This window comes from Sinocyclocheilus anshuiensis, unplaced genomic scaffold (assembly GCF_001515605.1).
Source record: "Sinocyclocheilus anshuiensis isolate Anshui unplaced genomic scaffold, SAMN03320099.WGS_v1.1 scaffold63, whole genome shotgun sequence".
Classification (NCBI taxonomy): Eukaryota; Metazoa; Chordata; class Actinopteri; order Cypriniformes; family Cyprinidae; genus Sinocyclocheilus; species Sinocyclocheilus anshuiensis.
The window spans coordinates 3,084,480-3,112,245 of record NW_015552625.1 but is presented as its reverse complement, the minus strand read 5'-3'; the positions used below and the strand labels follow the sequence as shown (position 1 = coordinate 3,112,245).

Sequence of the window (27,766 nt, the reverse complement as noted above, 5' to 3'; positions counted from 1 at the left end):
CCCATCTTGAGTGTTTGTTGCTAAAAAGCAAATTTTTTAGTTACATCTGACCATAGAAGCCAGTCCCATTTGAAGTTCCAGTCGTGTCTGACAACAGAATATGCTGGGGATTGTTTTTGGATGAGAGCATTTTCTTTTCTTGATTTTTTTTTTTTTTTTCTTGAAACCCTCCCAAACAACATGTGGTGCTGTTTGATTTGATTTGATTTTTTAAGGTTTTCTGACCCTGAGACTCAACTATTTTCTGCAATTCTCCAGCTGTGGTCCTTGGAGAGTCTTTAGCCACTCAGACTCTCCTCCTCACTGTGCATTAGGACGATATAGACACACGTCCTCTTCCAGGCAGATTTGTAACATTTCCTGTTGATTGGAAATTCTTCATTATTGCCCTGCTGGTGGAAATGGGAATTTTCACTGCTCTAGCTCTTTTCTTAAAGTCACTTTCTAATTTGTGAAGCTCAATTATCTTTTGCACATCAGAAATATATTCTTTGGTTTTTCTCATTGTGATGGATGATTAAGGGAATTTGGCCTTTGTTTTCCCTCCTATTTATATTCCTGTGAAACAGGAAGCCATGGCTGGATAATTTCATGTTCATAATCACCCTGGTATGCTCAAAATTGTAAATATGGATGGGAATATACTTCACAGATATTTTACTCATAAGAATTTCTAGGGGTACCAGTAATTGCATCCAACGTGTATTTGAGAAAAAACATTTATGTCATAATGATATTTCCCCCCATTTTAAATTCTCCAATGAAAGGTTAGATTTATGTGAATTTTTTAAATAAAAGATCAAAATGATTAACAATGCAGATTTGTTTTCACAGCCTTCTTTGATCATATTTACCAAGGGTGCCAATAATTCTGACCACGACTGTACATATATATATGATATTGCTTTTTATACAAAAGGGTATGTACCGCCAACAGTTCCAATTAAAGTCACAGCAGAAAGCATAACACAGTTGTGTTTCTGTTGTGTTTCTGAATGGATCAGCATTTTTCACTGAATTGGTTCATTTTAATGATTCACTAATAAAGACAGTCACTAGCTTTGTTCTTGAATGAATACATTTTTTTCCACATGTTGATTCAACTGAATGATTTGTTCAAAAAGACAGTGGTTGTGTCTGAAATCGAATACTCCTGTCCCGTGGCCTCATGAGATAGTAAACTGTTCACTGGATGCGCACTTCAGAATCTCCCTGGAAATAGTAGGTTTCCAGGGAATTTTTGTGTACTGTTTTGCGAATACTGTGCATTCAGATATACTATTCTGCTAACATACTGTTTTTCGCACACCGTCTCGAAGGGAAGTATGCCATTTCGGATGTAGCCAGTCACTTGCTTGATTCCTTAATGAATCAATGTTTTCCACATATTCTTTCAGTTGAACAATTCAATGACTCATAAAGGCATTAAGTTGTTGCCACCTATTGCTGTAACAATGTAATCATTACATAAATTAGTGTTTATTCATTTATTACAATGTATTTGTACTGTATATACTTGTACTTAATAATGACTACCTACAAATTAAAATTTACTGTTCCTTTTTTATTTTCAAATAATATTACTAGTTATTGAATATATGACAAACCCCAAAAATTACTTTTGATATTTAAATAAAAATTTCTACAGTGTACCTGTATTAGCTGCTAAATATTGCAGAAAAGCAGCTGAAAAAAGTGATCTAGCCACATTGTTACAGCAAAGAAAAAGCAGGTATTTTAGGTAAGTTATACAAATGACCATTAGCATGCTGAAAGCTTGATGGCTTGTTCTGCCATTTGTGCATATGTAACCTTTAAAATGGAACTCTAAAACTTTTAATGCATGAGACTCAATGTCCTGATTGTTTTTCTCAGAACACAGTGTATTACTTTAAAAAAAATTGATTACATAATGTTCTTTGGCTTTCAAATTTAAAAACTCTCTCTCTCTCTCTCTCTCTCTCATATGACTTGTCCTCTCATTTTCTTTTAATCATACCAAATCCAGAGCAGGTAAACAAACAGGGTGCTCAGAGCTCTAGGGAGAGAGACTCCTCGTATACTAGAGCTGCTTTCAGTAAACTTCTTTATGCACACACAGATGCTATATAAATGTGTATACACTGTGTAGTGAAGTGCGATCCTCATTGTACACTGCTTAGAAAGAGTTAAACTAAAGCAATAAAATAGTGTTTTTAGCAGTCATTGTGCATGTCCTTATTCCAGATGTCAGCGCACGAGCTGTGGTAAATATAAGCATGGGTCAGTATGCATTTGATTGCATTGTCAGTAGCAGATGTTCACCAGCTGTTTTAGCTTGTAATGAGCTTGGTATCAGCAGAAGGGAAGACTCCGGCCAACTCAAATGGAGTGGATCACCAGCAGCGGACTGCCCACTTCAGGACCAGAGCAGATTTTGAACGGAGCTATTCCAGATAGCAAACCCCCACACAGTTGGATCCATCTCTCTGGTGTCCTGTCTAACCCTCTACATGCTCATTCTGTCACTGGAGTCATATTCTCAATTTTAAGCAGTTTCTCATGGCTTCATAACAAGCATCATATGCCACATTGACCTCCGTCTGCTTCATTGCGGATAGATAGGAAGGCTGATTTTTCGTAGCGGACTCGCAAGAAACCAGGAAGTCTGCATAGTAAACAGTAAAGCCATTTGAGCTTTGAAGATATTTGAGCTAAGTTTTCTACATAGAAAGCACAAACTGTGTTATAGTTTTACAATTAAAAATAACGGTTTTCTATTTTAATATTTTAAAATGCAATTTATTCCTCTGATGGCAAAGCTGAATTTTCAGTGTCACATGATCCTTCAGAAATTCAGAAATCTATCAATATTAATGTCCCTTATTATCTGCTTAATATTTTTTGGAAACATTTTAACAGAACAAAGTTTTTAGAAAGCATTTATTTGAAATAGAAAACTTTTGTTACATACATTTATTTCACTTTTGCTATATGCTATATATGTAAATTAATGTAAATTAATGTAAATTATTAATGTAAAAAAAATCAATTATTATTATCTAAATTATATTATTTTGGTTTGTATAACCTGCTGTATAGTCAAGTTGATTCAGTGATATTAAGTTTGGGTTGAATCATTTATTTAGAAGTTACCACATGAAACGCATCTTTTTTTTTTGTTTGTTGATGATGTCACCCCAAGCATTGCTGTATAGGCAACTCTCTCTCCTGACACACGTGACAGCTGCTGCTGAATCAGGCTTTCAGTGTGAGCGCACTTGATGTTTCAGCAGGGCATTTGTGTCCGATGCTTGTCACGGTGGATGCCTTCATGTGCCATCAGGTATAAAGGTAGATATTTTCCCATCACCGGGAGATTCTTTCATGCCAAGTTTCCCTCTTTTTTTTTTCTGTCAGAGAGGCCGAACCTTCAGCCCATCAATACACAAGCTGGCACATGAGTTATTGCGTAAGTTCCTGGCTCTATTTAGGTAATGAGAAATACTCTCTTTTCTCTCTGCCGCTCTCTCTCTCTCTCGCCATAGGCATCTGTCAGTGTTGGAATGAACAGGGACTCATCAGTGGAGTTCTGCCCTCAGAGGCCTGTACTAACATGGCCAGATGGAGCCTGGGCTCACTTGGCACCAGCCAAACCAGCAGCCAGGCAATATGCCGGGAACTCAAGCATTTTATCCCCCCACTCTCCTTCCCTTCCTTTGTCTGACACACACATTTTATTCTCCCACGTATTTCTTTCCCATCCCTTCTTCATCTGTGATGTTGGTTTACTACACCCCCAAACAGCTGTACAGTTCAAGGGCTTGTGAACTCACACGACTCAAAATCGTTTTTGTTGCGACCAAAGCTGGTAACTGTAGTGTAAAATGTAGTTTTGCGCATTTTTAAGAAAAGTTTAAAAATCTTAAAATGCATATTGATAGTGTAACCCAATGAAATCAGACTGATTCTGATACATTAAATATTTTTTGCTTAAATAAAACCAAATGATGTTACCACATTATGCATTTTTTCCTGATATACAATAGGGCTGTCACTGTTTCATCTGAGCATGTGGCACTTTAAGCATTATCGTATCGCATATCGAATATCGCATTATTTAATGAGTTATCGCATATCGCATTTTTCTTCAATATCGCACAGCCTAATATACAATACACTTCTGTTCTAAAGTTTGCATTAAAATTTTTGTGAGAAGATTTTTGTGAAAAATATATATTTTTTTAAGTTTAAAATTGATTCACCATAAACTGATCAAATGTGACAATAAAGACATTTTTAATGTTACATAAAAATATATTTCAAATAATATGCTGTTTGAACTACATATGCATCAAAGAATCCTGACAGAATATATCAAGCCTTCCACAAAGAATATTAAACAACAGTTTTCAACATTAATAATAATAATAATAATAATAATAATAAAATGTTACTTTAACACCAAATCAACCTATTAGAATGACTTCTGAAGGATCATGCAACATTGAAGACTGGAGTAATGGCTGCTGAAAATTCAGCTTTGCCATCACAGTAATTAAATACATTTGAAAATATATTCAAATCAAATAAATGTAATTCAATTCTAATAATAATTCACAATATTGCTGTTGTTTTCTGTATTTGTGGTCAACTGTGAGACTTTCAGAAACATTTAAAATGTTACTGATCCCAAACTTTTGAACCGTGTATTATACAGTGCATGAAAGTTGGACTTTATAAAAAATTGGCTTGGTTGCAGAAATGTTCTGAGTTCAAGCCAAGGCTCAAGGCTCAAACACATCACATATCATTGAATATCATTGAAACGTAAAAGCTACTTTTTTTCCACAAAATGTTTGTAATTTAACACAAGGATGAATGACCAGGATGGTTTTTGGAAAATACCTTACAAGGGCCTTCGAGTAGTGTGTGATGTTTTTGAGAAGAACAGTCTACATAACAGACTGGTTTAATTTTCCTTTCCTCTCTTCTCTTTTCCTAGGACACACGTTCCTTTTTTTCTCTCACTTGAAACCCTGAAGACCATGAATTTGCAGTTCTTATTTTAGCAAGGTGCCTTAGATTTTTGTGAGGGGAGTGTGTGTGTCTGTGTTGGAGTGCCTGTAATTAATATCAAATCACAGAGCCAGTCCCGAGGCAGGCTAGAGCAGCTGTGTAAGTGTCTTCTTCTGATGTTCTAATTATTTCACCCTCTTCTCTGCTTTGCACTGTCACCTTAATGAGTTTCGTCGCTCCTCTTAGAATCAAATTGGAAGTCAAACATAAGACTTTTGAAAAAAGTCCCCCCAGTGGTTAAAAAGCTTTATTTACATTCTTAGATAAAGAATGTAAATAAAGTTAAAAAAACATAAATAAAATAAAAAATATTATTAAATTAAAAATTTTGTAATAAAAAATATAATTATTATTATTATTGTTATTGTTATTACTACTTTTTTCAGGATATTAACAAGACAAGTAGCGCACATCAAACCAATCTTTCTGTTACAGTATATTCTGCTTTTTAAAATCGATCTGCAGCTGAGTTGGATAAATGCAATTCAAATAAGCCAATTCACCATTTCCCAGCATGCACTGTGTACTGGGGCATAAAAAATTATGCATTGTTTGTCAATTCTTTGCCAGTTTTATTTGCACAGTTGTTGTTGATTTTGTTGTCACTCAGTTTGTTGACTTCACAGTTTAGAACAAGTCAAGTTTAGAACAAGTTAAATGATTAACGAGTTGCTCTAGTTAAAGGGATACTTCACCCAAAAATGAAAATGTTGTCTTCATTTACTCATAATTTTCTCATTTCCATAGTATTTTTCCCCTTACTATGGAAATCAATTGCTAACGGCAACTGTTTGGTTAACAACATTTTCTCATTCTTAGATCTTATAATTGCATAAAACTTTCATACAAGTTCATGCAACCTGAGAAATCTTTTTACAACAATTCATCTAATAGACAATTGATAAAATTATAGGAAATCATGAGCACATTTTATATATATTTTTTTTTATATATATATACTGTATGTATATGTATTTTTTGTGTATTTTTATTTTATTTATTAAATTGATATGATTTTTAATGAATAAACAGTAACTTAGAAAACTGTTTGTAATGTTATGTTTTGTGAGGGGTGGTTTTGATGACCACCCCTCTGTTTATGTAAGTTGTTTTGCGTTACCCAATTTGATGTAGCATTCCAGATGTAATATAGCTATATATTACTTCTGCATTAAACATGTTTAAAAACTTTCTAATTATAATACACACTTTGTGCTGTAATTAACATTGACTAAAACACTTTTCACAAGACTGTTCTGTTACATACAAGCTATTTTAAGCTCATTTCTCCCTACTGCTTGACTTAATGTGCTGAGGCTTCATTTAACAGCTATTGACATGAGACACTGAGTCATAATTATTCTTGTATAGCATTTGTGTATGCATGTATAATTACAGTACAATGAAAAGAGATAAAAGGAGGAAAAATGTTAAACTCCAAAGTTTATTACCATATAATTTGCACACATCATTGAAAAGGATGCTGAGCATGGCAAATCAGTGTTTTTTTTTTTCTTTTCTCATTTTAACCCAAAGCAAGTGATCGCCTATTTGAAGTATTATGGGCTCCAGAATATGAGACTCAGCTGTCCACAGCATGTTATATATATTCTGATGAGTCTGGTGGCATTTTCTTGAATATAGCCAAGATGGATTTGTACCCTTCCAAATTCATTCTGCTGCTGCCATCATACATTAAGTAATCATTAAAATTGAGAGGGCCTGTTCAAGAGACAGTAGATTGTCAGAGCATCACCCCAGCATTCTGGAGGTTGTTGGTGATTTTACAGACATGTATTTTAGTGTTCATTTTCACAGCTTTTATGATTTGTCTATCATCAACTGCTATTGTTTTTCTCAGCCGATCAGGTCGTTGATGGCTGCTGATGTCTCCGGTGGTCTCCAAACTCTTGATTTCTCCATGCCCTTTGTTTTTGCTATAGCTCTAATTGACTTCCTCTTTTCTTTTAGCATCCAAATTGATTGCTTTTTTCTCAGCGTCAGCTCCCTCGTCTTCATCCTGGTTTGTGTGTGTCGTCATCGAAAGCAAGACTCAGAATGCAAAAGCTATGGATATAATTGATACGACACATTCCCTGCTTTTAACATCTGAAGAATTAATGCAACAGAACACAGCTGATCTCTCAGAAAGACATGTGAGGCAACTGTTCCAATACATATGCTCACATCAGATAGTGGGATGAACTCTAAAAGTGCTGATCTTCTTAGCTGGTAAAAAACATTTATGTTAAAACACCCAATAATAAAATGTGACATTCTGTAGTTTTGTCTCATATTCATCTTTTAATCATATTTACAGATTTCTTGACTCCACAGCAAACAAACAATTTTGTCTTTACTGTTCCAATACTTATGGAGGGCACTGTGTATATATATTTTATATAAATATATATTTTTTTTTTCTCTCCACAGGATAATATCCTGTTTTATCGTGTCTCCGTTAAGTGTCTAAATATAGCTTTCTAAATGTTTGTGCAAATGTGCTCTGATGTTCATCTGCACTGTGATCACTGAAGCCTGTATTTAGATCATTAGATCAATCTGATTTGACTGCTTGAGTCAAAATCAAATCCATCAAACAAGTACACCAAAGGGGTCAAGACATGAATGACTCAAAACACAGATTACTACTAACATACTAGCATCACTTGAGCTTAGATTCAACAAAATCTAAACTGATAACATCCACTTGACAAAATGCTTCATAGGAGTGCCATTTTGCATGGAACTACTTAAAATAAATAATAGAAAAATCTAATCTGATAAAAAAAAAATGCCAGTGGTTAGCGTTATTTAAAAAGCAGAGATTAGAGGACTGGTTATAAAGGTGTTTGAATCCTCTGGAGGAGGCTGGGTGATAAGCAGGGAATTTTTATGCTTTGCTTATCAAGCTTTCATTGGCATTTCATTTTGAAAGGGTGTATCAACAGTTACATCACACTTGTGTCGGCTTGAGCTCTTGCATGTATTCAGAGCTCACACTGTGGTCAGGCTCTGTTACATGTTGGAGTGAATGTACCAAGGCCTCAGCAGTCTAGCTTTTCTCTCTGTTTTATACATAAAAAGAGAAGAGCAGAACTGTGGTACTGCCAGAAGCAACAAACTAAAGGGGGCAAAAGGTCATATGCTCTTTTCATACAATGGAAATATATAATTTATACAGTAATATTGTGAAATATTATTACAATTTAAAAGAAATGTAATTTACTCCTGTGATGGCAAAGCTGAATTTTCAGCAGCCATTACTCCAGTCATCAATATCACATGATGCTTCAGAATCATTCTGATATGCTGATTTTCTGCTCAAGAAACATTTATTATTATTGAAAAACTGTACTGCTTAACATTTTTGTGCAAACTGTGATCATATTCAATGCAATATATATATATATATATATATATATATATTTATCAAAACTTATAAATTATATTGTATCACAGTATATAGAATGATTTAAAATTGCAACAAGAACCTGACAGCCAGTGATCACCATGCATTTTCATTGAATAGTCAGAGCAGCTTTGACCTTTTTCACCTCACTTTGAATGTCCTCTTGCATCCTTGAAAACTCTAGCACTAGACCATCATGTTTAAATAGGGAGCTTTTTTCTCTTTTGGTCATGTTTTATCCTATCCATATTTATCCTTGCCTAGAGCAAGAAGTGAGCCATGACTGCCATCAGTGCCCCCTCAAGGAAAATAAGTACATGGCACCTCTGAATACAGCTGAATTATCTGTAATATAGGTATTTAAGGCTGAACCACGTCCTAAAGCAATGGCCTAGCTCAGCATACTAAAATTGTTCTGTTGCAACAAATCTCTTATGTTAAGAAAACTATAATAATTGTAAGGGTGTTAAGCCCCGTTCACACTGCCAGCGACTTTTTCGCTGTATGTCGCTAGACTCCGTGCTGTGAAGACGCTTGTGGGAGTTCCTACTGCTGTAGCTCTAATGTTATTGGTAGACTGCACGTCTGGACATATCTGGACATATAAAATGCAATTACAAACTCTATATTGCCGGTAAAACTAAGATATCATTCTATTATGACTAGGAATTAGACTTACAAGAAATAAAAGTACCATTCTGCTGTTGGAGAGTGTTGTTATATAAACTACAGCAGTACTCGTACATTAAATCGTTAACCGGTGCTAAACTGCTCACTGCATCATGTAATTAACAACTCGAACCATCAATGTATGAATCAAACTCACTTAGACAGCCAACGGTTTCTTTTCTACGTGTCATTTTTTATATCCATGTATGTGGTTACAGTCAAATCATATAAAATCGCTCAGGAAATCTGTCCTGTCTTGCCTGCAATCGAGACGGTGACATGTGAGCACCACTGACAGATTCTTCACTCCTATTGGCTGTCGCTCGTGAAATTCGCTGTTCATTTGCATAAAGTTAAACAATTCTTAACTTTTGTCGCTTGACTCGCATCGCTTGACACGCCCACATTCTGTCGCCAACGGTCACTGTCGCTCATGTCGCCGGAAGTCGCCAGCTCTCCATTGAAAATGAATAGGAGCATATCGCTTTGTCGCTGTGTGTCGCTGGCAGTGTGAAGGGGGCTTTAGGGTTTTCTTAAAGAGATTCTGTCATCATTTACTGTATCTGATTTTTATTTTATTTTTTTCTTGGTCCATACAATGAAAGTCAGCACTCACCAGAACTGTGTGGTTAATAACATTCTTCAAAATATTTTCTAAAAAAAAGTCTGTTGCAACTGAATGCTGACTTTCAAAAGTTAATGGTTTATTTACAGTCATTCAGCATTTTTTACAGCTTAAGTAACAAAATCATACCGTCTGTCTCCTTAGCTCGGTCTTATAACTGAGTGTTGTATTTACCAGTGGCTGCTAAAAAGGCAGTACGAGTCTTTTCAACTCTACCGTATGTTCTCTGTTGGATTCCTCTGTTGGATCTTTGATTTATGTTGTGCAATAGTCATCTCATTTTATTCGCCTCTTCTCACATCTGCCGGCATCCGCTGAAATTGCATGTTAAAAGTTAAAAGAACACCTGTCACAGGCTTGAAGTTGATGGCAACATAAACACGAGTGCATGCACAGCTTGAGTCAAGCTGCTAGAAGAGGCCCTTACACTTCTTCAGGAAGGAAAAAGAGGAATTAGCTTTCCATGCATCTCCACTCGTGTTTTGAAATGAGGAGGGTCAGTCGAAGGTGAACATAAGAACACGAGACAAGTGAGCCATCTTTTATTTTCAGGTTTGCTGACAGCAGAATGTAAATTATTTAAGGAGGCCAGGCCGACAAAAAAAGGGGGAGTAAGAGAGGTCTTCCACATTCGTGTGTACAAATTATATGCGGCATACCTAAAGGTTGGAATACACTGCATGACTTTTAAAATCTGTGCAGATTTTAAAAGACTATAGGCAGCATACACTAGCCTACTTTGAAAATGGATGAATAAAAAAAATATGATCATCATACACTAACCCACTGAGGATCACACACAACCAGGCTTTATAGGCATACGAACACAAAATTATCATGGAGAAACATGTGCCCCGTTGATAGGAGACACATGACAAATTAAAACAATAGGCCTATGTGTTCTAAAATCAGCTCAAAATATCAAACATGTTTAATATCCTCTAACTAGTTAAAAGTCTGTGCCCAAAATGTACTACACATTCTGTGAAATCCAAAATTGGGGCAAAATCTGAGCAAAAGTCATGTATTATATTCCAGGATTATTTTAGGCAAGACAGCATTGCTCGCTATTTAAGGGTACATGGAGAGTTGCCAGTCTTTGTACTGTAAATGTTCTTGGTTTATACACATCCATTCATATGTGATCAAATTAAGTTGTCAAGATAGCACATTTTATCCCTCCATAAGAGTAAAGCAACCTAGGCTCATTGGATAAATGTGCCTCTGCCTACATTTTTTCTCCAAAAATGTACCTATATATACAATTCTCTTTAGTTTCCAGCTGAAATTACAGTAAAATGCAAACACCTTCCTTTTCAAACTAATTTTGAATCAATGGCAGATTTGATTAATAAACACTTATTTTCTCACCATATGTACAGCGTTTTGTATGTAGTAAACTTGCTTGGTAGCTCACCTGGTACGGTGTTGAACTTGAATTGCAGGGCTCATGTACAAATCATGTGAAACCGATTTATCAATCGGTCATGTACCGAATCATGTGAACTTGATAAAACAGAATTAAAAAGTTGTAGAAGCAAGCTGAAATAGCATGGATGCTTTAGCAGATGCATTTTATCTTACATTTGCTTTTGTTACCAATATCAGGTTATGTTTAGGGTAGGGTGCTATGTTAGTTTCAAATGCAATAGAGCATTAAACTTTTAGTGCTTCTTTCCAAACAATCAACATAATTAAATGCTGCCAGATAGGGTTAGGATTAGGGTTTGGTTTAGGGTTACTTGCATGTAATTACTGTATGCATCATTTATTGTTATTATAATAGTAAGTACATGTAAAATGTAACAAGGACACATTAAAATAAAGTGTTACCATGTTTGACAATGCAGTATGAACATAAGTACATTGTACTTATTTTTGATGTAAGTACATAGTAGTTAAGGCCACCTAATATAAAGTGGGACTGACATTTCACTTTGAATGTGTTGCGAAAAGTGTAAGAAGCAATGTAATATCATTTTGCAGAAATGTCGCCACAGGCACATATTTTCCAGAAAGCCTGGGTTGTAGTTTCCCTAAATCACGTTACGTATCTGTTCTTGAACACATATAATGGGTCTGAATTACTTTTCCTTTTTTTCCTATTATCCTCTAACTTTCATCAATGGAGGATAGTGCATATGCCAGCGTTTGAAACTAGGTTTCAGACAGCCAACATGAAATCAGACCCTCTCTTGGCAGTGTTAATAAGTGCTATTCGATCAGCTCAGAGACAAGGTTATTGCTGAACCAATGTGGTCAAGATGAAAAAGAAAGAAAAAGGCTGAATATTGTGGAGAGGGATAATAATTTTATACTGAAAAGAAAGAGCAAATATTGTATTAACATAAGTCAATTGCTTAATAAAAGCGCATTATAGCGCATTTACACTGAGGTATGTAAGTCAATATTCTAATACTTATAATCTGATAGCACAAAATCAAATATAAGAATGAATATTAATGTAAACTTTTTTCTAGCTCCATGCTACCACCAGGCACAATAAGACTGACTTATTCACATTAACCGCACAAAGAAAGGCCAGTGACAGAGATGTCTGGGATGTTCTTAGAGTCTCTCTCTTGTCTACATTTCCCAGCATACTGCCAGGTTGACCAGGGGTGCAAAACTACAGAGAAAATGGCTCTCTGAGAGCACTTCAGAGTACCTGTACCCTCTCACAGTTCTCTTCACTCAATTCAGCAGATCACAGCAGGTGAATGCTAGCCTCTGTGCTAACGATAATGGATACTTCACTAGTGCACTATCAGGCTCACTGGATGATGCCGTGTGGATCTGTGATAATGATAGTTTAAACAGAACAAGTTGCTGCGATGTCCGTTGGTCTTTGCTTGAGTGTGATTTTGGGGCTTGGGAAATGGCTTGGCATTTTAAATACCCTTTCACACCACTAAAAATCGATTGACTCTGCGTCTTTTTGTGTGCATGTTGAAAGTGGCCACAGGTATGATCATGTACAAAATGGTCAAAGGTTACAAAAAGGAAATCCATAGTTTCTGCTTTGTTTGAGGTCCAGGAAATTGGCTCTCTCAAATGTCAAATCTTCAATGCGAATCGATGCCCTCCTATTGCTTTTAAAAGTTTGGTACATAAGCCACTTCATACGTTAAACAAACACTGCCTCACTTTCTGCCTCATTTAATTAGATGTCTGTTCTATAATTCACACTTTCCAAATATTGCTTACTGTTTAATGAAGACAAAAGATACACAAAGATCGTTTTCAAAAGCTTAATCTAATTTGCTACCATCACCTACGGGTTGCTGTTGTGCTGCACGTCCATCACAGCCATTCTGATATCTAGGGAAAACATCCCTATTAATAGTGATATTGCTTTTATGCAGCAGTTACACTGTGTGACTTAGACACACTATTTCCAGTTACTTTGTCTAATTTAGCTTAAAATTAGAAAAAAAACACCCTTTAGTGGTGGTGTGTTCCGTAATGAATCAGTGTTTTGAACAAATCCGTTAAGCTAATGAATCATTGACTTACTCGTAAACACTGTCCCTTGTTTTGTTCCTGGCTAGATTATCGTTTTTGAACTAATTGGTTGAATCAATAATTCAGTGGCTCGTTTATGAAGACAGTTGCTTGTTTCGTTTTTTAATGTATTATCAAGTGTGAAAGAATGTATAACTGATTCATAAAGACAACCTACTGGCTTAACCTGCAAAAAGACTGTTAATGTAAATATATACAGGTCATTTGGATGCTTCCTGTCTCTGATGGAATTACAACTTCGTGTGAACAATTTGTGGCATAAATGCATATACAGCAATTGAAACAAATCGTAAATGTCAAATGTCCATGCTGGCTAAGGTTATGATTTACTTCTGTTTAGACTAACAGAGATGAATTCCAACATATAAACAGAACAGCTGAGAAGCCAGAGTAAACATAACATGATTAAACACAGTAACTTGCTCTAAATCTCAAAATGCCCGTGTGAGTAGCCTGGGAACATACTCCAGATCTCATTCCTTTTAATTAAAGGTTCTCATGATGAACTATCAGGTTGCTTTAATTGGTATTTATGCATGCTGCTTCTGTACTGTTGTCTGTTACGTTTCCCATTATGAAATTATGAACTCCATAAATGGGTTCACATGGTTTTCTGGTTTTGATAAACACACCGAAGCCTGATCATTAACAGTGCATAGTTAAATGTGCATGTTCTTCTCACATTCAGCAAGAATCTGACAGCTGGAGGCTTGGTATTTATATTTATCTGTGCCTGTAAAGCTGCCTCTTAGTTAGAATGAGCTACACCTCCTTCCAGCATCCCATCCCCCTCCCCAATTTGTTCCTGCTAATTAATGAGTGTGGTGCTAATTAAAAGCCAGGCAACACTCAATACATTCTGGGTCCGTGAGAAATATTAACATTTTCATTCGCAGGTCTCCGAGACTAATGAATATACAATTGCAAAATTTCCAAGGAAAATTATAGGGTTGTGAGGAGCATGAAAGTGACAAGAAGACACGTATGTTATATATAGACCTATATTATGAAGAAGAAATGAAAGATTTTACACAGGGAGTCCTGTAACATGACAAGGCCTCATGGAGTAAAGAAAAAATAATTGAACGTTAGAAATAACTGTAGCCTAGTCAATTAAAAGACATCGTCACACCCGGCCGAGACGCGTTTCAGTATTTCATGTTGATAGAACCGAAACACAATGCCATGTGCACAAGTGAGAAAAAAAGCTTTGTATGAAAGAAAAGGCCTCTGCTTCGGCCGTATGCTGAGCAACAGGAAGCCTCCTACTGCGATAAACATGTATCATCTTTCCACATAAATCAAGCCTGTGAACAAAATGTGTGTGCGGGGCGAGATAAAAAGAGGCAAGCAGCCAAAATGTGGTCTCTTGGGTACAGTTCCACACCTCCACCTCTTTCCATCCACTCCCCACATTTTAATTGCCACTGTTTGCCAATTGCCACAGCTCATACTGTGCCCATAATGACTGTTCCTCACAATGCAGCCATAGCACTTGATCTCTCTTTTAATGATCCTCCTTCTGTAAATTTGTACTGCACTACTTTCTTATCTCACAGATCTTTATCAGCTCCACTTGCCTGCGGACACATTAATTGGGGAGTCTTATGCTGATTTCTACTATAGAGCGAGGAGTGATAATTGTTAACATCAGATTGGACAAGGGTGTAAAAAATTATATCACTGTGATGCTATTTATAGTAGACACTGTCAATTATCATTTCTGTGTAAATCATTCGTAAAATCATGCTTATGTAAATTGCCACATTAACAGTTTACGTAAGAATGGTTTTATGAACAATTTACATAGAAATTTGTTCTGCTTGTGTTTCATGAATGAGGCCCAATGAATATTTGTTGCTGTTCGTACGCTTAGGATTTTGGGTTTTGACAATTATTCAATTTCATCAGTTTTCTGTGGTTCTTGTGGTAATAAGGAAAAAATGGAATGATACAGAAAGTAAGTCTGTTTCATGAACACAGCAACACATTTGTAACAGTGCTTATTTTGTACATGACAAAAAGAAAGACAGTTACACTGAAAACAGTTCACTTCAAAGAACTCGAGGCTTGGGAAATGTAGTGAATTATACAATGTATTTAGCCAGAACTGGGACTTTCATTGTTTTTATCACTCTGCTTGTTGTGTTTGCGAGGTACTGACAGACTGTCCATCTGTCCATTAGTGTTGGGAATGAATCCTGCAGATTACAGATTATCGTTATGCCAGTAGGTGGCGACAAGTGCCTGTCTTTAAACAAATTAAATAATTCGTTCAACTGACTCATTGGAAAAAAAATTGAATCATTCTAGAAGAATACAAGCAACGGTCTTTATTAGTGAATCGTTCAATCATTCATTCAACCAATTTATTCAAAACACTGATTCATTTTGGGACAAAACACCACTACTGTTTATGATGCAATGAGTCTACTACGACTTTCAAACTATTGTTGTTGGCGAAGCAAAAACATATTTTCTAAGGGCATTTTCACACCTGGCTTGGTTGGAGCATTTGTTTCTGAACCTGGCGCATTTCTCCCTTGGTTCAATTAATTTTGGCATATATGAACACAGCAATCATACTCGGATTCAAACCAAAATAATCGGCCCAAGATTGCCTGATTGAGGTAGTCTCAGCCCAATTGAAAACTGACTCTAAAGCGGTTGCTTGTGGTAAGAAAGCAATCTGACCCAATGGACCAATGAACCAAGCTATATTATAATTCATAATGTGGGTGAGCACATTTCTTATTTCAGTTGAAAACCAAAGAGCAGCTCTTCTCATGGCTTTTCCTCGAAACAGATGCATTGTAAGAATGCTGTCCAGACGAAGCCTTCATTCTCGCTCTAACTGTGTTTATATATTATATATATATATATATATATATATATATTTATATATTTTATGTAGTATGTATTTATATATCCTTGTTTCAGAACAAAACAAATCATCTACAGGTGTGAAAATGACATGAAAAGTAAGCAATGTCATATGGTAACTATAAATAGCTCAGAGAAAGCTGCTGATGCAAGCAAATGTGCAATATTTATTTATGTTGCATATAATATAAAAAAGAAAAGATTGGGTCTTTAAAATGTATTTATTTTTCAGTTGGAAACTTGGAAACGTACAGCCTAAGCAATATGCAGCATTAAATTGAGCTCCTGATCCTCTGTAAAAGGATGAAATGTGCTGTATAACCAACAAAGGCTTATGCTATCTGCTGAGGCTCGTGCGCATGGCATATGCATGCTCTGTTTGTACTCTGCCATTTAGAGCCAGGGACATTTTTCTTTGTCACATTGCTCTCCTGACTCAACCAGCTGAAAGCGGGATTAGCCTCCAGTGTCTTTGAAAAGTCAAGAAGTGAGGGAAAAATGAGGATAAAGTGATGACAGGATGGAGAGAGGGCGAGGAAGAGCGAGACAGGCAGAAACACATGGGCAGTTACATGAGCAAGAGAGCTGTAGAGAGAGCAAACAGCTTGGCTGGGAGGTACATGGCATACATATTTCATATATAAAAGACAAGCATTTCATTTCCATATTTAGAAAACACCGAGTGAGCTTATTCAAGCAGTAAGGGCTTTGCTGAGGTAGAAAATCAGCAAACTCGCTGTGCCCATGTATTTCCAAATCAATCTACTGGCATCTGCAACAGATGCATGACATGGCACATCTGGGTTTCCCATCTGATTTCCAGAAAACCCTCGAACGTTTTTCACTCTGATTGGCTTATCCACATCTAGAAGTTTCATTGTTATCAAATGCACAGGGCCGAGTCTGGCCCCTGAAAGTGTTTTAATTAGAGTGGTGGAGTGACCAAGGGGTTTAAAGTAATATTCCAGGTTCAATTTAAGTTAAGCTAAATCAATAACACTTGTGGCAGTGTTGATTACCACAAAAATTAATTTCCAGTTGCCTTGATTACAGTTAGGTGTTATTTTAATATTATTCATATACTGTCATAGTATTTATTTATATTTTTAAATAGCTTTGATTTTTATGATAGTTTTCATTTTAAATTTAAACTTCACATAGTTGCCAAGGCAACATTTCTCATTTTTAGTTTTAGATTTTTGTTTGACAATTATTTTTTATTGTCATTGTTTATTTTATTTTATTTCCGCTTTATTTAAAAAAAAAAAACTTTATTTTGATTTAGTTATCTATCAGCTTGCAATGGAAGTAATAGTGCCAGTCCAGAAATGTTAAAATACTCATTATTTCACCAGAATAGCCAAAAAGTTGCTTTTTTTGCCTTTATCCCCACAAGGAACAAGCCAAGTACAGTTCTTAACCCCATGGAGATTTTCCCTAAAATACATGGCTTTAGATAAAAGCATCTGTTAAACTGCTTACTAACTGTCTTTCTTTTTCTTTTTTTTCCAAATCAGGTGTAAAGAGGGTTTCCAGGGCATTCGCTGTGACCAGTTCCTGCCCAAGACTGATTCCATCCTGTCTGACCCAAGTGAGTGCACTTGCAATTTGCTTGAATAAATCAGATGCATGTAAATGCATACATTTTTACTCTGCTGTGTCTGAAGTTAATAGAAAATACCATGTGTACAATCTATGGATTATACAGTCCTTTTGAAATTGTTTTGAAATGGGTGTACAGGGTCACGGATGTGATTAGAGAGAAATGGCTATATAACTTAATCATATAATCAGCTTCTAACCCAAATGAATGCTTAACCTCTGTGGACCATAATGCATTTCTGCATTCATTTGCCAATAACAACAAGGCTTTGCAGTTTGCAGTCTTACAGGCACTGTTGTCATAGAAACCTTGTCATTACTAAAGTGTCACAACATTTTCATATTTTCCTGACAGGAACAGATTTCTTGATTTTCCCACCCACTCAGCTAATGGCTGTATATTCACACGCTTCTACCAAACCTGAATGTCTCTTTTCTGAATGATGTATACCATTTTACCAAATAAGGCAGTGAGTGTGTGCTCTTGCATGCATACACACTGTGTGTATGTGTGTGTGTGTGTACCTGGTATTTATCACGTTATGGGGACCAAATGTCCCCACAACGATAGTAATACTAGTACATTTTGACCTTGTGGGGACATTTTTGAGGTCCCCATGAGGAAACAAGCTTATAAATCATACAGAATGAGTTTTTTTGAGAAAGTAAAAATGCACAAAGTTTCCTGTGAGGGGTAGGTTTAGGGGTAGGGTTGGTGTAGGGCAATAGCACATACAGTTTGTACAGTATAAAAACCATTACGCCTATGGAATGTCCCCATAAAACATGGAAACACAACTGTGTGTGTGTGTGTGTGTGTGTGTGTGTGTGTGTGTATGTGCGCACATGTACAGGTAGTGATTGCATGTTGTGTGCAGTGAGTAAGCCCACTTGATGAGTCACAAATGGAGCATGATTATGAGGGGTTCTGTTTGTTGACCTTCTCGTACAGATCTATCAGTGCCGTTTTATATGAAAGATAATAAAATGAGCTGCTCAAGAATTTGCCATGTGCACAAGGTAATTGGTGAATCCCACCAGCTGAGAATGTAAAGCACACACCCTTTTACTGAACAAAAACCAACGCGTATTCTATACATCCACAATCATATGCCCACATATCACAGGATAACATTCATATTTTATATTCAGAAAAGGTATTAGTACAGCGCATTGATCTGTTTTATCATATACCCCCGGTTTCACAGAGAAGGTTTAAGCCTATTCCCAGACTAAAATGTAAGTCTGATTTTGCACTGATTGACATTTCAGTACCTTTGTTTTGTCTCAAGATGCACCAGTAATGTTTTCTAAGGCACATTTATTAAAAAAAAATGCTTAAATGTCCTAATTGAACAATGGCCTAATCCTGGTTTAGTCTAAGCCCTGTCTGTGAAACCAGGCCAAAAACGTCTCGGTTACGTATGGTAACCCTCGTTCCCTGAAGGGAGGAATGGAGACGTCACGTCGGATGACCGATTAATTGGGATCTCGCTTAGAGAGACTGACCGGGGAAGTCGTGGCCTAATGGTTAGAGAGTCGGACTCGTAACCCAAAGGTTGCGGGTTCGAGTCTCGTACCGGCAGGGATTGTGGGTGGGGGGAGTGAATGTACAGCGCTCTCTCCCACCTTCAATACCACGAGAGGTCAGTGGCGGAAAAAAAAACAAAAGATTCTCCACCCGGCCCTCCTCCGGGGGAGGGAGTGGTGTGTTCACCATCTCCAGAAGAGCAGGTCCCTCCACCTCTGGGTTGCCCGTCTCAGGGCCTCTTGCTCTTTCGCTTGCCACCAGGTTTGGCGGGGGCCTGGACGGGTGGGGCGGCTGCCTTGCGACCGGCTCCACGGCGCAGCTTTGCTGGAGGCCAGCGGTGGCAGTGGGCCGCCCTCGGCGACGGCAGCAGCTGCACGCCGAGGCAGGATGTACCTGATGGCCTCAGTCTGCTTTTGGGCAGCGGAGAACTGCTGGGCAAAGTTCTCCACCGTGTCGCCGAAAAGGCCGGTCTGAGACACGGGGGCATTCAAGAATCGTGTCTTGTCCGTCTTGCGTATGTCAGCCAGACACAGCCACAACGCCGTAGTGTGTAGGCAGAGGCAGCTTCTCCACAGGCCATATAAGCATCGCTGGCCAGTCGAGTACCTACAGACCCGGGAGGGGAGGCACGGTTCTCCCTGCCGGTTGGAGGCGGTATTAGGTCGAGTACCTACTGACCCGGGAGGGGAGGCACGGTTCTCCCTGCCAGTTGGAGGCGGTATTAGGACCGGGTCCACCGGGGGGACCCTTGTAACCCCCTAGCTGCACCACCGTCGAGGGTGGTGAGGAAGGAGGAACCAGCAGATCGGTTTCCAGCAGTAAAAGGTGCTGTCCACGACCTGGTGAGCTCCTCATGCACCTCCGGGAAGAAAGGCACCGAGGCGGGGCACTGAGAACCAGCGCGGACCACCCCGAGAACCAATCGTGCAACCTTGAGGGCTCGGGACACGGTGGAAGTTTCCACTCGAGCCCTACCCCCACGGTGGCCCAGGAAAGCATAGCCGTTATTTCCGGATCCGATGCAGGCATTGCTACAGTCCCGGAGGACAGCGGCGCAGCCGAATCTTCCTCTCCAGAAAGCTCTGGCTCACCCTCCGATGCAGCAATCGACATCTGGTCGTTGGGAGGAGCGCCAAAGGATACGGCTGGTACGCTCCTTGTGGAGGGCCCAGCACGTTCCATTGGCAGCTCAACTGGTTGCGGAGAGCAAGAGGAGTGATGGACCCCCGAGGATTGGTTCCCTGGAGGGTTTGCCAACAGGGGGTAGTGCAGCCTGATGTGTGCAACCCACTTGACACGGGAAACCACCACCGCTGAAGCACCGTACCGCCAACACGAAGAGCTCTCAAAGAGCACGCTGAACTCGTTCAGTCTTTTTCTCTCAGTAGAATAGTCAGGAGCAGAACGATGTGATCGCTCGGCTCCGAAGCGAAAAACTGAATATGCGCTGCATCTTCTGCCTACTTATACTCACGCTTTGATCAGTGGCAGCTGGATGCAATAATCGCATGCCAATGTGCATTGGCTCGTTTAGTTTACACTCGAAGTAGATTGGTCTCTCTAAGCGAGATCCCAATTCGTCGGTCATCCGACATGACGCCGAGAGTGACCGACTGAAAAGGAACTCATATCTCTGCAGATTATAAGATATAGAAAAAAGAAAAAAATATATATATATTGTATTTTCTTTAAGCTTGCATTTCTTTACGCTTCCAATTCTCTAAAGGAATTGCAAAAATCAGGTTACAGTGCAAACGTGCCCAGAAAATCTGCATGGGACAATTTCTCATCTTGTAAGCCTGATTTTGAGCGCTAGGATATGGAGGATGCGGCAAACTGCCACTGACATACTTTACTAGAACTATACAGCATCACTCCATAACTGCAATCCAATTCCAAAAACCTCATTTACATACAAAGGAAGCATGTTTGTGTTGCAAAGAAAGACAATTACTTAATTTAAATACATTGCAGCTCTATCTTAGCATATTTGCCAGTCCTTTAAACAAGGTTGTAGATGGTTTATGAATTATCTGCAGGTTTTTTTGGGTTCGCTTCCAACGAAGTCACCCCATAGCATGATGATACACATTAGTGTGTGTGGCATTGTTCATAAACATAGCATTTTGCTCTGGTCTGTTTCTGTTTCTTCTACTTCACTTGAAGGTTAATGAACAACATTGTAATCTTCTGAATGGCACCCTGACAGAGTTTGGCACGGATTTGCTCTACAAGTCTGCCAAGTCTTAGCCACTTCTTATCACTTTTGGCACAGAGACAAGGAGCCACCTATTGAGCAGACGAAAAATAGAATTAAACACAGCAGAGTAACCAATTTCAGACGTGTCACAACAGCAAATTGTGAATAATGAGCTTACCACTCAATTCAGACAATAATAGCTCTGTTGAAGGAGAATTTAGTGCCGTGACAAATGGCTATTGTGAAATAAAAGCCTATTTTATGTTGGCCAACTAGACACAGCACATTGTTTTATACATGTGACCCTCCACGTACAGGTCACGTACACAGGATGACTTACTGGGCTTTTACAGCTCTTACATTTTCCGTAATCTCACTGGTATCCCTTCTGTTCAGATGGTACGCTTGCCTCTTCAGATTCACACGATCTTCATCAGTTCAGAAACAAAAGTAGACAGGCTTTCAGTGTTTAAAGTTTGAGATGCCAGTAATGGGTTCACTGACAGGACAGGCACACACATAGCCAAAGTCTCTCCTGTGCCGCCGCTCTTAAAAGCAACATTCAGAGAAGACAGGGACACCCAGGGTCACGGTGTCCTTGAGTTACACGGCCAAAGCTTTCATCACACATCTCTCAACCTCTTTCCCTTTCCGTTGTGTCTCTATCCCTCCAACCTCTAGCTGAGTTTCTTCATGGGTAACAATTACAACAATAGCTATACCCTAAATGGATATTTCACCAAAAATGATTTCTGTCACCATTTACTCACCCTCATGCCATTCCAAGCCTGCATGACTTTATTTCTTCTGTCCATGAAATGACAAAACAACATTGGGCCCCTTTTGCTTGTATTGTTATGGAAAAGAAAAAAAAAACACCTCATAATTTTTCAGAATATTTTTTTTTTTTTTTGCATGTGTTTAAAAGTAGAAATAATGTTTTGCAAGTTTAAAGTAAATTATTTTTCAATTTTGGGTGGGTGATCTATTTCTTTAAATATTATTTTTGGGAATTAAGTAATTTACTTTCAATTTTGCTCAATTACATTTTGAAGGACAAAAAGTTATACTATTTAAACTTCATGAAGACCTTATTTCAAAGGTCGAAGTGACTAAAAGTATTCTGGGTTAAATTCAAGTTAAGCTTGAAAAAAAAAAATCTGTGGCCTGTGGGTTATTACCAGAGAACACATTTTTAGCTCATCCCTCAGTTTGTCAAATAGAACAGGAAATGCATTTATAGTAATGCACTTACAGTAAAAGCCTAAGAGGCTAGATAGCCTGAGGGTTTGAAAGACGTATATTTTTGTTAAAGCGCATTTATTACAATTTTAGTTTGTCATTTCAGATGTAATGTTGTCTAAATTGTCTTTTTTGAGGTGGGGATACTTCTAGGTGGAGGCTCTAGTTATATAATTTCTTTTGGGTAGAGTTTCAGTTTATGAATAGTTATGTGCCATCCGTTCCTGGTATGTAAAATAAGGTGAAGTTAGATACACACTTCTTCCATCTGCATTCTTCTGCCTTTTGCTTGCATCCAAAAATTCCATTATGTCTCAGTATCATATATATTCATCAGAGCACATGACCCAGGGTCAAGAAGAACATATATTCTGAATTATTAGTCATTTTCTGGATAGCACCAAGGATCGAGCAGCCAAAGCCAAACATTTGCAAGACAAAACACCACATGTCTGCACTCCAAGTGAATTATGAAGAATCAAATGTTCTTTTTGTTAATTTCATTGGAATATAATGCCAGACATGCTATTTAAAACATGCATGTAGTCTCTATCAGTGACCTCTTTGAATATGATTTTTCAAGATCAAAATCTCCCGTATGAAACAAATTCATTTTCATCTGTAGTTTAAGCTTAACTAAGATAACTCTCACTTTCTTGATCTACCGTCAGTTCTTGATCTGTTTGATGGAAAGAAGTGCACACTATAAAGGCAAATATACCTTTCTCTCCTTCACAGTAGATAGGACAGGATGAAGGGTTTTCTCTTAAAACATCAGAGATTTGATGTGAATGTGCTCTTGCAGCATCAGCTGCTATTGTGCGTTTAAAGAGATAAAAAACATGAACCCTACAATTTAGTTTTTTATCTTTTCACCCTTCTTGATCATCTCCGTTTCTGTAGATTTACCGCACATTTAAAAGCCAGTAATATTCAAGTAGTGTTATTTTTTACTGCATTTTAACATAAATATACTTCAAAAAATTATCATATTTATTAATTTTAGTCCATTTTACTCTGACTGAAATGACAACTAGTTTTAATCAAGCATTATGAGCTGTACAGATATATGCCACCCCTGTGGCTTAGAAATAGGAATGGCTTTTACATTATCTTGCCCATTGAAGACTTTTGCACTTTGACGCACTGAAGGTTTCAAAATGTTATTAAAGTGTCTTACCCCATTGTTGCATAAATATTTCTCCTCGTCGTTTGACTTTTTCAGAACAAAAAGTGCATGTTATTTGATTGGGTGTCTATTTTGCCTTTCATCATCACACAAAATGGGCAATGAGGCAACTGCAGTATCATTGGGGCAACACGCTAATGGATTGCAGTCTCTAGAGCCAATTTACCTTAACACGTGGGAAAGTATAACACAAGCATAAAGGGAAATTTTAAACTGATTGCTGCAATTCATCTGTTGAGGCCCGGTGCAGTTCTGCTTGTTCACACTTGTAAAATATTTATCCAGGTCTGAGGTAATGCTTTCGGATGGGTCATTTACAGTGAGATCTAGATCTTGTCAGCCCTCTTCATATTGAAAAATAAGTGAATTGTATGCTGACTGTGTTCTCTTACGTTACAGTCTCCTTGGCAACGTGCCACGTAGGCAGGGTTATAAGGGCTATGTTTCTTCTTTATGTATCTTGGTCGAGAATAAAATGCATGTAGCGAAGCTAATTTTTAACCTGTTGAGCTTCTATTAACTACCTGCCTGAAGATGGTCATCTTCTCACATTTTCCTATGATAACTCAATTTAGCATCCATCTGGCAACAATTCAGGCAAATGTCAAGAGTGTTCAATACATCTGATTTACAGCAATCATGTACGACATGATTTATGCACTCAGGGTTTAATGCACATCACCACTTTGTGCATTTCTATTCTGCTTGATTGACAGCGACCTATTAGCTCTCAATTTCATGCGCCTCCGAAGAGACCTGCTGTTTATTTGTGGAGTTATCTGTTTGTTATTGTTACTTTGAGGGCCTCCTCCTAATTTCAAAGCTTTACGAGAAAAGATCCCTCATTTTGGTTGCCCAGATTCCCTGCTGATCACAGTGTCTGTTTACTGAAAAGTGAGTCAGTGGTTATTAGCAGTCTCTTGGTGATGATGGCTCTGCCAAAGGCAGCAGGTGAGAGGGGGTAAGTAATTTTCAGACTTGCTGATTAGAGAGGGTTCTTGCAGCCATGGGCTGCTTATATTTGAATGATTTGGGCTACAAAAGCTTCTTGTCATCATTGCAGCCTCTCTGACTAGATGACAGTGTTATTGGCCTTTTGTAACTTTTCATTTAAAGGGCAAGTCACAGGCATGATTAGTTATCAAAGACAGTGGCATCATGTTCATATGTGAATCTCTGTGCAGCAGATTATTTAAATCGAGCCGATATAATTTCTCTCCAATCACCAGGAAATGTCACCCACTCGCTATTAGAAGCAGGAATCTTTAGATACCTTGGGATTCGATTAAATTTCAAGTCAAGATCCAATTCCAAAATGAGTCTTGATTAATTTCTCAGTTGACATCCTTTTAAAAGGAACCATGTATTTTTAATGCAAATATATTATATGCATTATATTATATTATATTATATTATATTATATTATATTATATTATATTATATTATATTATATTATATTATATTATATTATATCTTTGTTTAGTGTATATATATATATATATATATATATATATATATATATCATTATTATTATTATCAATTATTACTATTAAATGTGAAAATGGAATTGTGTGGCTCAGTCTAGAATTTTGTGATGCATCGTTTCTTTGATTCTGCAGTTCCTTCACTCACTATCTCGCTTTGTAACTAACGCCCTCATCTTGTCTCATCTCATCTGTTCAAGGTCTTTACACACATCTGCGGCTTTTCAGATCTGTCTGTACTGGCAGACCTCCTCCTCTCATTTCACAGTGCTGGGTTCTGTCAGTCCTCCGGCCTCCTTAGTGTCTAAACATTATGAGGCTCTCCTTCAATAATTCTTCCTAAGCCTCTCAATCTCCCCAGCATCCCTTAGTCTGTCAATCAGCCTCGTAGGCATCCTCTCCTCACCTTTATTCACAAGCCACGAGCACTTCAGAGTTATTACCCATAATTCCCTGGGAGGACCACAGCATCATCCTTACAATGACAAACAATGGTGAGCTGAGATAGTGCTGACAGGTACAGTCTGTCTGGCGGTTCATAAAAGACTTCTGTAACTCTGATGTAACATGAATATCAAAGGAAAGTAAAGACAGAAGGGATGGGAGGAGAAAAGGACAGTAATTGGTTCTATCCTGCTGCGTCTGTTCACCAGCTGTCTCAGCGTATCCAATGATCATTTCCACCTCAGAATACTGGACAAACTTTGCCATTTCACTTGTAATGGCAGCTGTTACGGCAAATATCTCATTGTTACTGCTTAAAATGATGGTAATACTGACCACCAAGTGAAAATAAAGGTCACGGCAGTGCTTCAGCAGAAGACGTTATGCTTGTATGGCTTTAATGGTAGTGGATTGATGAAAATGGATATCTTAATGGCTCATTCTAGCACATTTGAAAACGCTGAGAGCGTCTGATACCCTCACTCGATACAGAGACATACAGTACGATGATTATATCAAATGTGAACAAGCCGTACTCGCTTCTAACTTTGTTTGCTCACATTGGAGTACAACTTACACAGTCAGCCTGCGTTTGTTGAACATAACTCAACATTTTCTGTGGACGACGCTTTCGAGATATTATAGCATAGAACTAGATATCCTCTATATTAAACATGGCCTATTGCTTTTCATAGATTCCTCTGATCCTATTTGAAGACCACAGGCCCCAAATCATTTTTACTCACCCATATCCTTAGTATAGCTCTGGTTGAACATGACCTATGAGCCAGTGAGAGACCATTTTGCACCCGCTATAGTCATTATTCATGACTGTCGAGATCCCATGGCCCTGCCTGTTCTCATCGCATACAGCTGTCCAATTTAGACATTGCGGGGGGGTTTTCTGGCCGTGTCATCTACTGGTATGTCATGAAACTGTCTCAAAAGCTTGAGAAAAGATCCTTGAGAACGTTTGTAGCCATAGGCAGCTAAACTGATGAGTCACCCACATCCAGTCTGCCCACAAATACGTGTGTTAGTCAGTCCTTAGGTATGTATGTGTGTGTGCATTTGCTTGCAAAAGCATGGAAAGAGAAAGACAGGTAAAGTGCTGTTTGACATCAGACCCTAATGTTGATTGGCAGGTGGGTATTACAGGAGTCCACCTGTAACACTGACTCATCAGCTTTGGTGAACTTTTAGTGAACTTTTTATTAGGTCTCTAACTTGAACGTTAATAGGATCTGTTGTTCACACAACTTGTAGATAAAATCCTGACAGCCTTCATGAAATGAAATTAGCGCTGCAGGTGCTTTGTGCTTCAGTGTATTTATTGGGAATTGGATGCAGAAGATGTTTACCAGTAATGGCTTTCAATAATCTCTGAGGCAGAGGATCTCAACCTTGGGGTTACAGCCCCACATTGGCTCACCAAAGATTCAGATGGTGTGTGTGTGTGTGTGTGTGTGTGTGTGTGTGTGTGTGGATGCAAAGGTCCAAACACACCATCTCACAAGGTGCAACAAAAAGTGAATATGCATAAGTGTCACTGACTGAATGCTCTTAAAGGGTTAGTTCACCCAAAAATGAAAATTAGCCCATAAATTACCCTCAAGTCATCCTAGGTGTATATGACTTTCTTCTTTCAGACGAATCCAGTCGGAGTTATATAAAAAAGTGTCTTTGATCTTTCAAGCTGTTTCATGGCACTCATGGTGTTGCATGCATTAGTCCAAAAGCACTTAATTAAAATGCGCCCATCCATAAAAAAAAAGTGTCTCACATGGCTCCGGGGGGGGAACAAAGGCCTCCTGTAGCGAATCGATGCGTTTTTGTAAGAAAAATAACCATATTTAAAACGTAATAATCAATTTAATCTAGCTTGCGCTCACTGTTGTAAAC

At 38.0% G+C, this 27,766-nt stretch overlaps 1 protein-coding gene across 1 annotated transcript in view; it reads left to right on the top strand.

Annotated features, from left to right (window-relative positions):
- The window catches only part of nrg3a (neuregulin 3a), a 328,241-nt gene that overhangs the window by 245,768 nt on the left and 54,707 nt on the right, over positions 1 to 27,766 (top strand). The window contains exon 3 of the mRNA XM_016457868.1: positions 17,690 to 17,763. Coding sequence (XP_016313354.1) covers positions 17,690 to 17,763 — 74 coding nt within the window. The remainder of the gene's footprint in view (positions 1 to 17,689; positions 17,764 to 27,766) is intronic.